This window comes from Sus scrofa, chromosome 17 (assembly GCF_054392235.1).
Source record: "Sus scrofa isolate SSC_HxYL_T2T_F1_AM1 chromosome 17, Sscrofa_HxYL_maternal_Yorkshire_Landrace_v2.0, whole genome shotgun sequence".
In the NCBI taxonomy this organism is placed as follows: domain Eukaryota; kingdom Metazoa; phylum Chordata; class Mammalia; order Artiodactyla; family Suidae; genus Sus; species Sus scrofa.
The window spans coordinates 41980841-41997730 of NC_139399.1; the positions used below are offsets into that span (position 1 = coordinate 41980841).

Consider the following 16890-nt stretch of genomic DNA (forward strand, 5'->3'; position numbering starts at 1 on the left):
ACAAAACCAAAAAAAAAAAAAAACAAAGGCTAGTGGTATCTGGATTGGGAGTGCAGATAACAAAGGTAGGAGCTCTTGGAGCTCTTGGCGGCTGGGGACAGAGGATGAGTTCAAGATGGGACCAGAGAAACGAAGAGCCCCCACACAGGAGAAGCAGGACAGACAGACTGGTCTCTCAGCGCTCGTTACTCTGGCCACACCTCTCATGGCATCTGAAAGCTGGTGGCTGATTGGCTGGTGGAGGGATGGAGAAAGGAAATATCTTCCAGATAATAATAACAACAGTAACAACAGCAACAACAGTAGCAGCAAACATTCATAAAGCTCTTGCCACGTGCTGGGCGCAGTGCTGCGTGCCTTGTAAATACGACATCTTCAGCGCTCACAGCAGCAGCATCGCAGTCTCAGCTCAAAGGCCCTTCCTCTCAGAGAGCCTTCCATGAGCTTCCTTCAACCATGAGTCACTTTGCATCACATCCCTTGCATCTTCCTGAAATGATCGTGCACAGTCTTTGCTTGTTCAGTGTCTGTCTTCCTCACTAGAGCGTGAGCTCCAATGATACCCAGCTCTTGGTCTGCCTGGTTCCCAGCTGCCTGGCACATAGTAGGTGCTCAGTTAACACTTGTTGGCTGAGAGGATTGGTGGGGGGTCAGGGAGTGAGAAGAGGGGCAGGTGTCAGGCAAGCATGGGAGGGGGTGGGGACCCAAAGCCTCTTACCCTCTTTCCCACCTTCAGAGCTGGCAAGGGCCCCACACCCCAACCCCAGACACTGCCCTCACCTGAGGGCTGACCGTCAGCCGGGAGCTCAGAGTGGGAGCCCAGCTTCAGCACCTCCAGGGGGCTCGGGCGTGGGTATAGGGGGCCCCAGAAGTGAGCAGCCAGGTCTCAGGGGCTGACCCTAGTCCTCCTGTGGCAGGGGGAGTGCCACCTCCAGGGGAGACCAGCACATAGTTGGTGCTCAGGAAATAAATCGCCCTCCCCTGGCACCCCCAGCTCTCTAACTTCCTCCCCCTGTGACCTTGGGATGTGGTACCCTGAGCCTCACGCTCAAGGGGGCACCCAGCTCCTGTGGGAGAGCAGCGTGGGGCCAGATGCATGAACACGGTCTGGCTGTGGAGACACCTTTAAACCAGAAACACAGAGTTGGCCTTCCTCCCAAACGTGCCTGGGTCTTCTCACCTGCTGATAAAAATAATAATGACAACAACTGGGAAGGGCATTCCAGGCAGAGGCCACAGCCAGTGCAAAGGTGTGGAGGCGACATGGACCTGCCAGTGACCCTGGCAGTGGCAGCAGGCATGTGGCAGCAGGGGGGGAAGCACAGACAGGTCCTGGAGACAAAGTGGTGTTTTTCCTCCAAGTGGGCTGGCAGTCACTTGAAAGAGACTCGGGAACTCCAGCCCAGGTTGTACCACTGAGTAAGCAAGGCCCCTCCTGGGCCTCGGTCTTCTCATCTGAGAAATGGGACTTGATCAGATGTTTGAATTAGAAACCCACCCCAGCTCCGCAGGATGGGGTGGGAAGGGCACGATGGGCTCAGAGTCCCAGCCAGGTCTGGGCTTTGCCTCCGCTGCCCACGTGGAGACTGGGCGAGGTACCGGTCCCAGAGATGGCGTCACAGGGGACAGCGGGACTGTGCCTGCCTCCCTGCCATCGTGAAGCTGACAGGCACAGGGCACTTGGAGCGAGGCCCGGAGCTGAGTGGGGAGGTCGCTGCCGGGACCCAGGTGAAAGATGTGCGGCTCCAGCCAAGAGCCCTGTAAACCGCACAGTGAGTGCTCGTGGGAGGGTCCTAGGCGTCCCCGCGAGGCCACCCTAGGTCCCGACAGGGGGCCCTACGGGGACCTCCAGCCTCATCTGGCAGGACCCCCCCCCCCCATCGTGGGCGGCGCTGACTCCCAGGGAACTGAGAGGGTCAGTGAGGCTGCCGTCCCAGCTCCAAAGAGGAGTGACTGTCGGCTCGCCGCCCCAGTGTCATCCTGAGCCCTGCTGCGGGGACGGGCGGCAGCCTCGGCCGCAACGCAACGCCCTACACTCTCTCTCGTTGCAGAGGGAACCCCCAACCAGAAGAAGGGCCGCAGGGAGCGGCGCCCGCGCAAGGACCGCAAGCAGGACGGCAGGCTGGACGCGAGGCCCCGCCGGCCGCCCGTCTAGGAGCCCGGCCGCCCGGCTTTCCCTCTGGCCTCTTCGCTTTCCTGCGGCTCCTCCTCCTTCTCTCGGCCCTTCCTCTCTTTCCTCCACCTCCTCTCTCTCTTTTTTCTCCTTGATTTCCTGTGTTTCCTCCATCTCTGTTACCCCCCCTTCTTTCTTGCTTTCTTTTTCTCTGTCGTTCTCTTTCCTCCTGTTTTTCCTCGTTCTTCTCCCGTGTCCCCCTCACCACTCGCTAAGCTCCCCTCCCCCGACCAGTCATCGGTCTGTCCCCTCCTTTAAAGAAAGCAAACATCTTTTTCTAGGTCTTTCCCTGCCCCTTGCCCTGGCAGAGAAGGTGTTTCTAAGGGCCGGGCTCAAGCCACAGCCCAGGCAGGCGTGTTGAGTCCTGAGAGCCCTGCTTCTGCTCCAGAGGAGACAAACCCCAGACCCCAGAGCTGTGGGCACCCCCAGCTCTGGCCTCTCCCTGGAGGCATTTCCACAGCCCTCCGCCACCATCTCCTCCAGGAACCCCCTGGAAGAGGCCCCAGGGGACCTCCTGATGCCCACTTTTCCCCAGTTGGTGGTGCAGGAGCTGTGCCTGGGCCTCTGCCTGGACAGCCAGCCCCATGCCCACCCTTCTGGAAGTTGCCTGTTGCCCACCCCCATCACTGCTTCCTCTCTCACGGTTCCCTGCCCGCTGCTTCCCGAGCACACGGGGACCCAGCACTCCATCAGGTGGGGCTGTCAGCCCTGGGGGAACCACTGGCTCATCCTGGAAGAGGCCATGGAAGCTGAAAGGAACTTTGAGATTGTCCAGGCCACTCCATCCCCCTCCCCCTCCTCCTGCCTATTGCACAGATGGGGAAACGGAGGCCCAAGAAGGGACTGGCCCAGGGTTGCACAGGGAACCCAGGTGCTGTGCCTTCCACCTGGTGGTTGCCCTGCTCAGCACCCCTGCAGCTGAGTCGAGACTTTGGGGGCCTCTGGGGAAGTGAGGAAGGAAGTTGTCAGGTCAGGAGCAGGAGAAGATGCCCTTACTCACCCACACAAACCCCCGACACCCCAGCTAGCGAACTCAGTGCGACACCCGCGCACTCGCAGGAAGAACAGGAGGAGTCTCCAAACTGATGTCCTTCCACCATCAAGTGGCCTCTCTTCCTTTGCTCCCTTGACTTCCCAATGCCAAGCAGGGATCCTGATTGGCATTGACCTTACCAGCTTGCAGAGTAGGAGACCCCAGGGGCCCAAGGTGGCCTGGGGAAGGGCAACATCAGTGGGCTGGAGGAGCAAAAGGTGATGAAACAGCCTGGTGTGTGGGGATCCCCTAGCACTGCTTCTGACCGACTCTGGGGGAACCTTCCCCCCAAGGCCCGCCACATTGTCACCTCCCCCTCTCACCTCCCTGAGGACAGCTAGAGTCCCTCTCCTGGCCAAGCCACCAGCTTCTCTTCTGCAAAAGTCTGTGCCTCTGAAATGCTCTGATGTTGTTTCAAGACCCTACTTTTTTTTTTTTTTTTTTAATAAAGGGAAAAGAAAAAAACTCACAAATGCTTCTTGGGCATCAAGCAGTGTTACAAAACCACGATGCTGATGAGTTTGGAGTAGCCGAATCTAAACCATGTGGGGTGGTTTCCACTGGAATGCCCAGGCGGAGGGGCCCAGGGTGTGTCAGGGACTGGGCAGTGGGGGTCGGGGGACTTGGGCCCTCAGCCCCTCCAGGCCTCTTACAAGAAGGAGGCTCAGCCAGAGGCAGAAGAGAGCTGTGCTGTGCTCCCCCCATCCCTAGGCCTCTGGACCCCGAGATCACAGGAGGGGCCCCAGGAGCCCAGCTGTGCTCTGTATGCCATGTCTGCGGGGTCAGGGACGCCTAGGAGGTGTGGCAATTCCATGAAGCCACCTAACTCCCTGGGCTGCTGGTGAGAGGGGCCTGAGCATTGGGAGGCACAGGTCCGAGTCCCAGCCTGTCATAGGCAATCAGTGGCGTAAGGACCAAGTCATTTCCTCTTGCTGGGCCTCAGTTCTCCCATCTGATGAATGAAGAGGAGGCGTGACTGGCTTCAATCCATTGCCCGACTGGCGGGGCCCAACAGCCTCCTCGGGGTGCTCCTGAAAAATTCAGATTTCAGGGCCCCACCCCAGACTTACTAATTGTGAACGAATGTGGGAGCGGTGAGAGCAAACATTCATCCCCAGCCAAGATCCGGGGAGAGGGCAGCTCTCGGATCACTTCCAGCCCTAAAGCCCTGGGTCTGAATGTGAGGGGCTGCAAGTCTGATTCTGACCTGAAGATTCAACAACCTGCTTCTCCGCAGTTTATATTCTACACAGAAATTTTCTGGTAAGATTTAAGTTCTGGGATGCTAAAGGTTCTAAATTCCAGAATTTTTTTTTTTTTTTTTTTTTAGGGCGGCACCCACAGCATAAGGAGGTTCCCAGGCTAGGGGTCAAATTGGAGCTACAGCTGCTGGCCACAGCCACAGCAAGCAGCATCCAAGCTGCGTCTGTGACCTATATAACACAGCTCACAGCTACGCTGGATCTCTGACCCACTGAGCAAGGCCAGGGATGCAGCTTGCATCCTCGTGGATACTATTTGGGCTCGTTATGGCTGAGCCACAACAGGAACTTCTCTGATTCCATAATTCTAAGAGATTCGAGATAAGAGGGGAAAATTCTAGTCCTGCAACACCCTCCCCCCCAACCCAGTCAAGTTCTTTCCCTCAAGGAACCTGATTCTCTGCCCCTTGAGGGCTATGAACAAGGGTTTTTTTTTTTTTTTTTAATGTCTTTATGTTAGTAGGTAAAGATCCCTCAGGGCCTAATCCCCTCCTATATCCTTTGGATCTCAGGCATTTCCCTGCCCCCCAGCTCCTAATCCCTACCACCCCCAGCTTCTCCCACATTCTCCCAAGGATTTAGGCCCCTTACTGGGAAGCAGACCCTCCCGAGTACCTATCTCTTATAGGCCAGGTCCTAGAGACAGCTCGGAAACTGGTGGGGTCACACAGCAAGAGAAGGCAATCAGGCAGAGTAGAGGGGGCGGTTCTGGCTGTGGGCCGTTCTGGATGCTCTTCCAGTGGGAGAGGATGGGTGACAGCTTAGCCCAAGATTAGGAGTTCCATCTGACTCTTTCGGCCCCTCACTCCATCTCCACCAGCCTGGGCGGACTCCCCTTCCCCCTGTGCCCAGGGCACCTGCTTGATGCAGAACCACAGTGCCTGTCATACCCACCTTCCCTCACCAGAGGGCGCCACCCATCCAGACACCAGACAGAAGCGGCCACTGTAACTGAACCACCGAAGTGATGGTGGCTTCCAAAGATCAGCTTTCACAGCAGCACAGGTCAGGCCTTGGAGGTCCAGGGCTCAGGCTCTTTTGTGCACAGAGGAGTAGTCGGCTCAGAGGCCCAGCATCCCACAGCCAGTCTCCATAATGGCGACAGTTCCTGTCCTGCCAAAACACACAGAGCCCCTAAACCCCCACTTGTGGAGCGTTCTACTTCTTCATTTCCAGGTATACGAAAATTTCAAACAATCCTATGTCATTCTTCTGACTCAGGAAATGTGCGTTCTTACAATAACAAAAATAACGATAATAATGATAATGATGACCAATTATAAGAATGTCATATGTGTTGAGCACCTACTATGTGCCAGACACTTCTATGTGCTTTAGGAGCAGTATCTCATTTTCTTTGTTTTTTTTTTTTTTTTCCCCTCAGTATAGATTACACGAACTCCCATTTTTCTGACTGCCTCCTATGCGCATACATTGTCACACCCTTTATCTCCTGCCACCTCCACTGCATCCCTGAAAGCCAACTTAGAGAAAAGGAAACTGAGGCTCAAGTTTTTCAAAATTTATTCATCTATGGAGTTTTCCTTGTGGCTCAGCAGGTTAAGAACCCAACACAGTCTCCATGAGGATGCAGGTTTGATCCCTGGACTCACTCAGTGGGTTAAGGATCTGGTGTTGCCACAAGCTGCAGGGTAGGTCACAGATGTGGCTCAGCTCCAGCATTGCTGTGGCTGTGGCTGTGGCTGTGGCTCTAGCTATAGCTCTGAATCAACTGCTAGCCTGGGAACTTCCATATGCTGCAGATGTGGCGGTAAAAAGAAAAAAGAAAGAAAGAAAAACAAGAGCATTATTAGCATCACTGATGCTGGTAATGTGTACCACATCTTTTTATCCATTATTCTGTCGATGGCCATTTAGGTTGCTTCCATATCTTGGCTATTGTAAATAAAGCTGCAGCGAACACTGGGGTTCAAGGATCTTTTTGAATTATGGTTTTCTCCAGATAGATGCCCAAGCTCAAAATGTTTTAAACAGGAGTTCATGTTGTGGCTCAGCCGGTTAAGAAGCAGACTAGTATCCATGAGGTTTTGGGTTTGATCCCTGGTCTCGTTCAGTGGGTTAAGGATCCAGCATTGCCACAAGCTGCAGCGTAGATCGAAGATGCAGCTGGGATCTGGGGTTGCTGTGGCTGTGGTGTATGTAGGCTGGCAGCTGCAGCTCCTATTTGACCCCTAGCCTGGGACCTTCCGTATGCCCTCCAACAGGCGGCCACCTCATGGGCAGGCAGCCACAGAGGCACGCACCACTAAGCATTGCCGCTGGGCGGCAGAAACATCATCCAGAATAGGAATCCCAAACGGCTTTTATACACACACCAGCAAAGCTGGTCAACCTCATTCAAATTAGATGATAATAAAGTCACACGGACCTACTGTTTCTCACCTATCCAACTGGCAAAGAGCCAGAATTTCAAACCACAGGGATTTGGCTGGGTTGTGGGCGGGCCTCTTGCACCTTCTGCTACCTTCCTCCTGTAGAGGCTGGGCTACGCCCTCTCCCGAGGAAGGTAGGAGAAGGGTTAAAGATCTGGCATTGTCACTGCTGCGGCACAGGTTCAATCCCTGGCCCTGGGAACTTCTGCATGCCACAGGTGCAACCCTCCCAAAAAGCAACCTGGAAGCATCTATAGGAGACCTGTTTGTGATATAATCTCATTGCATTTGATGGAACGCCACGCAGCAGAGAAGCCTGAGGAAGCGGATGGTGTATTGACCTGGATCAATCGCCAGACGCATTGTTACCTGGATCAGTAACGACAGTGTGCCGTGTGCATGGGGCTGAGGTTGAAGGTCATGGGAAGGAAATGTACCTTCTCTCTTTTGTTCCTTTTGACTTTTAAGACACATGTACATCTTACTAAGTCCAAAAAATAAAAACGAAATGCTTCAGAGACATTTTGCAAACTGGTCTTTAAATACCCTTAATAAAGATTCAAATGGCTTTGACGAAAATTCCGAAATGAAGCCTATTTCAGTGTCTTGAAGACACGTCCTTGAGTTCAGGGAGTGAGGCTCCACCTTTTCCCCACATGTGTGGGTGCTCCTGGCTGCAGGCCAAAGAGGAAGCTTCAGGGGTGAGCCCCTGCCCCCCAGCCCGTGATGAGGTTCCCCTTGTTTTATCGACTGAAAAAATTCCACAACCTAAATTTAAGAGTTATGTTTTTTTGGGACAATCTTAGGACTTCAAGCCCAGGAGACAGCATCTCAAATAACCCTGGGGAAACTGCTCTGCTGAGGCAAAGGGGGAGCCAGGGGGCATAGGAGTTTTTGCAACGATGGGGCAGGTAGTCAGAATGTCAAGAGATGATTATTAACTAAAGAAAGTCAGATGTCTCAGGTTGAGGAATTTGGCGCTTTTCTATGTCTGGGAAGATGCAAGAGTCTGGGTTCACTGAAGTCAGTCGTGCCTTTGACAGGCACCTTGGCTAGGAACCTGTATTTTCCCCTCCTGAGGTTCCTCAAGCTGCACCGTGAGAGGTCGACCACTAGATGGCGGCACTCCCGGTTCCCTCAGGTCTCCCCGCAGGGGTGGCTGTAATGGCTGATGGCTGCAGCTTTCCTTTTTTTTTCCTTTGTTCACTGATCCCACGGGCAGCGTTCTTAGTCCAGGTTTTGTCTGCCTTATGCAAACCTGGTATGAGATTCTACAGGGTCTCGTTCGGATGCCAAGACTCAGGAGTAAATGGTGCCTGGGCTCAGTAGGGTTCCTTGATCCACCCGAAAGTGGGGATGGCAGAACGTATGGGCAAGTCACACAGCAAGTCGCACAGACTGCGGTGCGGATCCCAGCTCTGCACCCAGCAGGCTACGTGGCCTTGGGCATGTCACTTTGTCCCCAGAGTCTCCCTTGCCGCAGCTGCCAATGAGGCTAAGAGCCGTATCCACCTCCCCAGGGTGGCGGAGGAAGAAATGGCAGCCGGTGTGTAAAGGCCCGGCTCACAGCAGGGCTTGGTGATGGCAGCTTTTGATACCGGTAACTCTACACACTCTTTCATTCACTCATCAGCATCCCGGACTCCAAATAGTATCTATCCTTCAGCACACATGCTCCTCCTCCGGGAAGTCTCACTAGATCCATCTTTTCTCCAGTCGGAAGTCCCCCTCTTCAGCCCCTCCTTCCACGTCCTTGCCTGATGCCCTGGGGGTGGCTGACCGAGGAGCCTGTGCAGTGGGGGTTTGGGGAGGGTGGGCTTCCCTGCTGGATGGGCTGAGGTAGATGCAGGAGCACTGAGAGGGACCTGCGGACGCCCAACCTGCCAGCTGATTGACAAAAACAGAGGGGGAAGCAGGAGGCCAGGAGCCACCAGGAACAAGGCTTTGGAGGGCACCTTGCACTATGTGGGGCTGGCACAATCTCACCATGGCCACTGGTCTGACCTGTTTGGCCCCCGTCCCCCTCCAACCTTATTTCCTGCCCTCTCCTCCTTGCCCACTTCAACCACACTGGTCTCCTTTGTTCCTCAAACACACCAATCTCCCTCTGGCCCCAGGGCCTTTGCACTGGCCAACCTCTCTGCCTGGGGTGCCCTCCCTCTAGATCCCCACATGGCTGGCTCCTCCTCTTCCTCTCAGTCTCTCAGTTCAAAAGCCACCCCTTCAGAGAGGCCTTCCCTCGCTCCTTATCTAAATGCCCCTCCCCATGAGTCATTCGCTATTTAGTACCTCTGAAAATTTCCTTGTAGCCCGGATGGTGATTTAAAGGACCTTGTTTATCTAATTCTTGACCTTGTTATGTCTGCCCCCTCACCTGGCTAACGCTTGTCTTCCCCAGCAGACCAATCACAGGGGCTGCTTCTGCCCCACCTCTGCGCCAGAACATTCCAAGCCCCCAGAGAGTGCCCCCGCACACACAGACACCCAACCAATGAATGAAAAGAGGAAGGAAGGAGTTGGGGGCCCCAGACTACGCTCCTTTGGAGCGCTTCCTCTGTGCCAGGCACAGACAGCCTTGCAGAGACGGGATTGCTAGTGGCTCATTTCCTAGAAGAGAAAACTGGGCCCCAGAGAGGTTCCGTCCCTTGCTTGGGGGTCATGTCGTTCCAGGGTGGGAGGTCTGGGTTTTAATCTGCACATTTTACCACTTTCTCACGCTTTCTGTTCTGCACTGAGCAGACCTCTTGTCCCACCTAGCCCCTGTCCACTGGTCACCCTGCCCCCTGCCACGGGGGTTCCCTTTCTTTAGATGACAGAGAGGCCATCTTGTCCTGAGCCCTGTGACCACCTGCAAAGGCCCCTCTCCAGCTTTTTCCTTCTTTCTTTCTTTCTTTTTTAGGGCTGCACGCACAGGCGTATGGAAGTTCCCAGGCTAGGAGTCCAATCAGAGCTGCCACTGCTGACCTACACCACAGGCACAGCAACGCTGGGTCCTTAACTCACTGAGCAAGGCCAGGGATCGAACGCACATCTTCATGAATCCTAGTCAGGTTCATTAACTGCTGAGACACAAAGAGAACTCCAGGCCCCTCTCCATCTGGAAGGCCTTCCTATTTCTCATTCCCCAAGGACACAGCCGAACTTTTGGGGGTGATGAAAATATTCTATTTCTTGTTTGGTAGAGTGGTGCCTTTGGTATCTGCATTTGTCAGGACTCATGTAACGGCACACTTAAAATCCATGCATTTCACCGTATATAAATTGCCCTTCTATTTAAAAATGAATGGAGTTCCTTTCTGGTGCAGGGGGTTAAGGATCTGGTGGTGTCACTGCAGCAGCTTGGGTTCAATCCCTGGCCCAGGAACGTCCTTGTGCTGCGGGAGCAACCAAAAAAAAAAAAAAAAAAAAAAGAATTCTAGGGTACCTGCTACAATCCTTCTTCACCTGTCTTGACACTGGAGTGTAGCAGACACTGGGCACCGACTACCCAAAACCATCCCCCGCTTTCCCCACCTCTGTCTTGCTAAATGAACACATGTTGGTCTTAGTTTTGCCAGATCTTTGCTTTCCCAGCCTCCGCTGAAGCCAGGACTGGTCATGTGATATCAGTCTGGCCAATGAGTTCTCAGTGGGGTTCTGCTGATGAGGGAAGAGATGGAACTGGCTTTCCCTCTTGCCTTTCTCCCACCTTAAAGGCTGATGGAATGTCTGGAGCCGCAACAGCTATCTTGTCTCCAAGAGGTGACAAGTTTGAGGGCAAGGCTAAGAGAGCAAAGCTGCCAGCCCTGACCCTGTTGAATCCTTGAAAGCGAGTATTGGAAAACCTCCACACACATAGGCTTCAGCAACTAAGCAGGGTGGCTATGCATCCAGCATGCCCAGGGTTGGACATGCTCATTGTTCAGTGTTTTCAAATTGCTCCCTCCAAATAAAGGTTTGGGTTTTTTTTTCACACATAATATAAAGTCTGGAGGTAAGTGGTGGCTGGTGTTGGTGACTCAGTTATGTCAGGGCTGGCACCTCTGTGATTCTCTTGAACCTTCTCTTGTGGTCGTAAGAGGGCTGCCTCTGCACAGGCATTCCAGGCAGGAAGAATGAGCCAACAATAGGAGGAGGCAATATCTGTGCCAGGAAAGCTCTCCTGGGAAGCTTTGTGCTCCCTCCTCCTCCACCTTCTCCCCAGCATGTGCACACGCTCATGCACACACTCGAGCGTGCACATGCGCACGCGCACACACACACACACAGAGCAGGCTTCTGCTTGTGTTTCATTGCCTGGAACCAATGATCACTTCCACTGAGAGGTAGCGAATAGGAGTGGAAGTTGGACTGGCCTTAAGCTACAGACACTTTTACCTGCCCCCCCACCCCGGGTCAGAGACCCAGCTTAAAATGCAGATTCCTGATAGAAGTGCTGTGCGGGAAATTCACACCAAGCAGTAAAGGACTCATTAAAGACTTTTGTTTCCTTGAGGAAACCTGACGCTGAGCTCATGACGACCCCTTTCGGATTCTGACCCAGTTTCGAAGGGCTGCCACCAGACGTCCCCCACCTCCCCTTGCTCCAGGCCCCCAAATATTCTTCCTTAACCCTTATGGCTGTTGCAGACCTAACTGTGCATGGGTCGCTTTACACACAGTCTCTTGAATCATCTTACCCACTTTGAGAGGCCAGGTAATGGCTTTGCTCTTCTAACGAGGTAACTGGCTGCAAGCGGCCCGTGTGTGCAGACCATGTGAACGAGGCCCTGCCACCCCCCTACCCTGACCTTACCCTCACCTCCTTCACATAGTCGTGTTCTTTGCCTGGAGCCCCCTTACCCCTCCTCTTCGCTTGATTAACACCATCATCCTAGAGGTTTCAGCTCGGACTCTGCCTCCTCCTAGAAGCCTTCCTGGATAGCCCTCCGGTCTGACCAGGGCCTCTCCCATTAGCTCAGCAGTGACTTCCCCCTGTGGTTCCTGACTCTCTGCATCTGTGTCACCCCTAGATTGGGGTAAGATCTGGGGTAAGATCTGGGTCTGACTCCACTCTGTGTCCCCGGATCCCAGTCCCTGCCTGGCACAGGGCAGGACCTGGTCATTGTTGAAAGGATGAGTGAATGAAAGTACCTCTGGGAAAGGGTTAGGGTTAAGGTCAGGGTCAAGTTTAGGGTTAGGGTTAGGGTGTGAGGTCTGGAGGGACCCGACAAGCAGCAGCCACTGCCTGTACCATCCACAGGCCGCAGTGGATCAGCATCCAGCTCAGAACGTGGCCTCCAGTCCAACTGAACCCCCACTCCCCACCCCCTCCTTGCCCGGCAAAGCCCTGCCCTCATTCTCACACCAGGATGGGAAACAAACCGGTACAACCTCTACCTCAGTGGGGCATTTGGAAATAGTTATTAAGTTTGCAAATGGATGTATGATTTCCTTAACTATTTTTCAATATTAAAGTATTCACTATTGAATTTATTACTGGTTTGTTGGACTCTGATTTACTACAGTAAATAAAATTCATCCCTTTGAGATGCACAATTCATGGCTTTTTAACAAACAGTCCTTAACCACTACCACAGTCATGATCTAGAACTGTTCCATCACCCTAGAAGATTCTTTCATGCCCCTTTGCCGTTCCTCTTCTCCCCGCTCCTCCATCTGCCCTGGGCAAATGCTAATTGGGTTTTTCTCTGTCCATCTGGTTTTTCTTTTCCAGAAGGTCCTGGAAGTGAAATCACACAGTATGCCACGGAGCTTTTCGGGTCCATTTTCTTTTGCACCGCATCTGTATTTTTGCTTGTATCAACAGTTCATTCATTTTTTTTTTCTTGCCAAGTAGGATTCCAGTGTTTATCCACCTCTTGGAGGAAGATGATTTCCAATTTTTGGTGATTAGGAGAAAAGCTGTTATAAACACTTGTGTATGGTTTTTTTTCCACCATTTTTAATTTCTCTTGAGTGGAGATTGAAGAACAGAATTGCTGGGTCATATGATAAGTGTAGGTTTAATTTTATGAGAAATTGCCAAATTTTTTTCCCTGTTCCAGTTGCTATGTAATCTCGTCATCTCTTGGTATCATTGGTATTTTTCATTTAACCTTGCACGTAGCCGTAAAGTGGTATCTCACGGTGGTTTTCATCTGCATTTCACTGATGACCGATAATATTGAGTATGTTTTCATGTGCTTATTTTCCATCAATAGCTATAGTTGGATGAAGTATTTTTTAAATGCTTTGCCCATTTTCAAATTGGATTGTTTTCTTATTATTGAGTTGTGCAAACTTTTTAGTATATTATGGATACAAGTCTTTTATCAGATATAAGCTTTATAAATATTTTCTCCCAACCTATGGCTTATCTTTACATTTTCTTAACAGGACCATTAGAAGAAAAAAAATTTTAATTTCAACCAAGTCAAATTCCTCATGTTTTTTTTTTTTTTTTTCCTTTTCTGATTCACGGGTTTTGTGTCTCATCTAAAAAAAAATCTTTCCCTAACCCAAGCTCACAAAGCTTTTCTTCCTACGTTTTGCCTGGATATCTTACAGGTTTAGGTGTGACATCTAGATCTATATCCCATTTGAAGTTAATTCTTGTGTACGGTGTGAGGTAGAGGTTAAAACAAATTTATTTTACATGTGGATGAAGACTGCAATTTCACTTCGAGAAAAATATCTTCCCACAAAAGTATAAAATGGGTATTTATTGCAGTTGGAAGCTTGATTGACAATGCAAAACATAGGACTGGGCAACCACAAATCAAAACCAAATACTACATTCACAAAAACTGAAAAGAAGAGGATACGAACATAAAATAGAAGGAAATCATCCAAAAAAAAAAAAAAAAAAAGGAAAGGAAAGGAAAACAGAGTCAACTGGAAAACAAGGTTTAAAAGGGAAATAAATACATATTTGTCAATAATTACCTTAAAGGTCAGTAGACTGAATGCTCCAATTGAAAGACTTACAGTGGCAGACTGGAAAAAAACAAACAACAAACAAACGAAACCAGGAGTCCACAATATGCTGCCTACAAGACACTTACCTTAGGGCAAAGGAAACATATAAACTGAAAGTGAGGGGATGAAAAAAAGTATTTCATGCAAATGAAAATGACAGGACAGGAGTTCCCATCGTGGCACAGTGGTTAACGAATCCAACTAGGAACCATGAGGTTGCGGGTTCGATCCCTGCCCTTGCTCAGTGGGTTAACGATCCGGCGGCGTTGCCGTGAGCTGTGGTGTAGGTTGCAGACGCGGCTCGGATCCCGCGTTGCTGTGGCTCTGGCGTAGGCCAGTGGCTACAGTTCCGATTCGACCCCTAGCCTGGGAACCTCCATATGCCGCGGGAGCGGCCCAAGAAATAGCAACAACAACAACAAAAGACAAAAAAAAAAAAAAAAGAAAGAAAGAAAGAAAATGACAGGACAGCAGGAGTTGCAGCACTCCTTGTATCAGACAAAATAGACTTTAAAACAAAAGCCATAAAGAAACATAAAGAAGGATAATATCTAATAATAAAAAGATCAATCCAAGAAGAGGATTTGATACTCATCAATATATTTGCCTCTAAAATAAGAGCAATTAAATTCATGCAACTAACAGACATAAAAGGGGGAATTGATGGGACTACAATAACAGTAGGAGACTTTAATACCCCACTCGTATCAATGGAGAGATCTTCTAGACAGAAAATCAACAAAGCAGCAGATCCTAAATGGCACACTAGAACAGTTAGACTTAATTGACATTACATCCAAAAAAAGCAGCATATACATTTTTTTCAAGTGCTTATGGAACCTTCTCCAGGATTGACCATATACTGGGGCATAAAACTAACCTCAACAAACTTTAGAGTATAGAAACCCTTTCAAGCACAAAATGGCATGAAGCTGACCACAATGGCATGAAGCTAGACATCAACCACAGGGGGAAAAAATGAGAACAAACCAAAAATATGAAACATTGGAAACAACCTCACTTGAAGATGGTTAGTTAAGTACATGTTGACATATCCACGCAATGAAAACACTCTGCAGATGCAGAGCTGGCATTGTACAGCTGTAGAGGTTGTGCACTGCCGCGATCCATTCTGATTTGTCAGTGTCCATGCTGAATAGTTGTGTGATGTTTTGACTAGCACCTCAGTTAGATGTTAAGAAGAATGAGGTGTTCTTCATGGTGTAATGTGGAAAGACCTCTAAAGGGTGATTTCGATAACAAAAGGACAGTGTCCACCATTACTGAGTAAAAAAACTCCTGTGTATTTCCTTACATTTTCATAAAATATCTCTGGGCAGAGTCACAAGACATTGGTGACAGGGTTGCCTCAGGGAAGAAGGGTCTGCGTTTCTGGTTGGGAGAAAGACTCACTTTTCACTATGTCCCCTTCCTTTTGTACCTTTTGGGATTTTGTCCTGTGGATATGAATTTTACACTCAGAAAATAAACATGAATAAAAAATAAAAACCAAATGCAAAATCCCTACACTTCTCCAGGAGTGCCTGGTCTGGAGGACACGGCCCAGGTGCACCGCCCTCCACAGTTTGGGAAGCCCTCGCATGTTCCCCTTCAGGTTTCATCACACATGACAGCTCTGCCAGGCCGGTGTGATGGAGAATATGCCTGTTGATGGAGGATGCCTGCTTCTTCGATGGAGAAACTGAGGCTCTGAGCAGGACCAACGCTCTCGAGATCATCTGGCTCAAACCCAGGTACCTGGTCAGGTATCTGCCTGGACCAGAGAGGCTGAGAGCCAGGGAAGCGGTCTGCGCTGTCGCCCCACAGGCGCCCAGACCGAGTCACTTAAGGTACTACTCAGAGCGGCACCCATCTGGAAGCCATCGCCACCCCCCACCCCGGGCTGCCGAGGAGGATGGGCAGGGCCCCGACGCCGCGTACATCTGCTCCTCATCATCAAGGCTCGTGCTCCGGACTGGGCTCCAGTCCTGGAAATCCCATGTCCCAGCCGGGCCGGGCCACCCTCACACCAGCCACCCTCCCCACTGGGACCTGAACAAAGGGTCCCAACAGCCGCAGAAGGTGGGTGTCTAGCTCCAGGCGGCATCTCCCCTTACCTCTCAGAACTTTGGGTTCCCATAGTTGTAAGGATTAAATAAGCCAGTTCACACAAAGCACTCACGCATGGACACTCCATAAGCAAGAGCTGTCTGTTCTTGTCTCCTGGTACCCCTCCAGGTTTCCTATACTCTAGGTTTGGACCCCAAGATTACTCTCAATAGCCAATGTGCCCAGCTCTGTTTTAAGCACTGAATACATACTCACTCATCCAAACCTCACAGCAGCCATCTGAGCTAGATGCTACTAGCTTGGCTTTTCTGGTGACCCAGCTGAGGCTCAGAGATGTGGAGTAACTTAACCAAAGCCACCCAGCCAGCGAGGGGCATAACCAGGATTCGAACCCTGGGCCACCTGGCTCAAGAACTCACACTCCAGAAGTTCCCGTCGTGGCTCAGTTGTTGACGAATCCGACTAGGAACCATGAGGTTGCGGGTTCGATCCCTGGCCTTGCTTAGTGGGTTAAGGATCCAGCGTTGTCATGAGCTGTGGTGTAGGTTGCAGACGCGGCTCGGATCCCGCATTGCTGTGGCTCTGGTGTAGGCCTGTGGCTACAGCTCGGATTAGACCCCTAGCCTGGGAACCTCCATATGCTATGGGAGCGGCCCTAGAAAAGACAAAAAGACAAAAAAAAAAAAAAAAAAAAAAAAAAAAAGAGAAAGAACTCATACTCCAAAGGGATCCCTATGCCACTTCTGTGGAGCCAAACCTCTTCCCCACTGATCCTGCGGGTGCATGTGACGGTGTCTCCTGAGATGGAGACAAACATTGGTCTCAATCATTGATGGTTGACAGAGTCAAGTGTCAATAGCTTGGCCATGAGAAGATGCTCGACCTCCAGTCACCTTGAACGGATCCAGAAAAGGTGGCGGGGGGGAGGGACGGGGACCACCAGGGTGGAGGAGCGGGGGTGACAGGCACCCTCACACACAGGCTGGGGGTGGGTAAGTGTGTGCGTCTAGAGTAGCCAGC

At 51.1% G+C, this 16890-nt stretch overlaps 1 protein-coding gene across 2 annotated transcripts in view; it reads left to right on the forward strand.

The window, feature by feature from the left end:
* RSPO4 (R-spondin 4) overlaps positions 1-3671 on the forward strand; it is a 42866-nt gene extending 39195 nt beyond the window's left edge. The window contains exon 4 of one of the 2 annotated variants that reach the window (XM_085003485.1): positions 2052-3652. In XM_085003485.1, the coding sequence (XP_084859611.1) occupies positions 2052-2155 (104 nt within the window). In that variant the 3' untranslated portion in view covers positions 2156-3652. Of the gene's footprint in view, positions 1-2051 lie in introns of both variants that reach the window. The other variant, XM_003134364.5, reaches the window with a different exon arrangement.
* The last annotated feature ends 13219 nt before the right edge of the window (positions 3672-16890 follow it).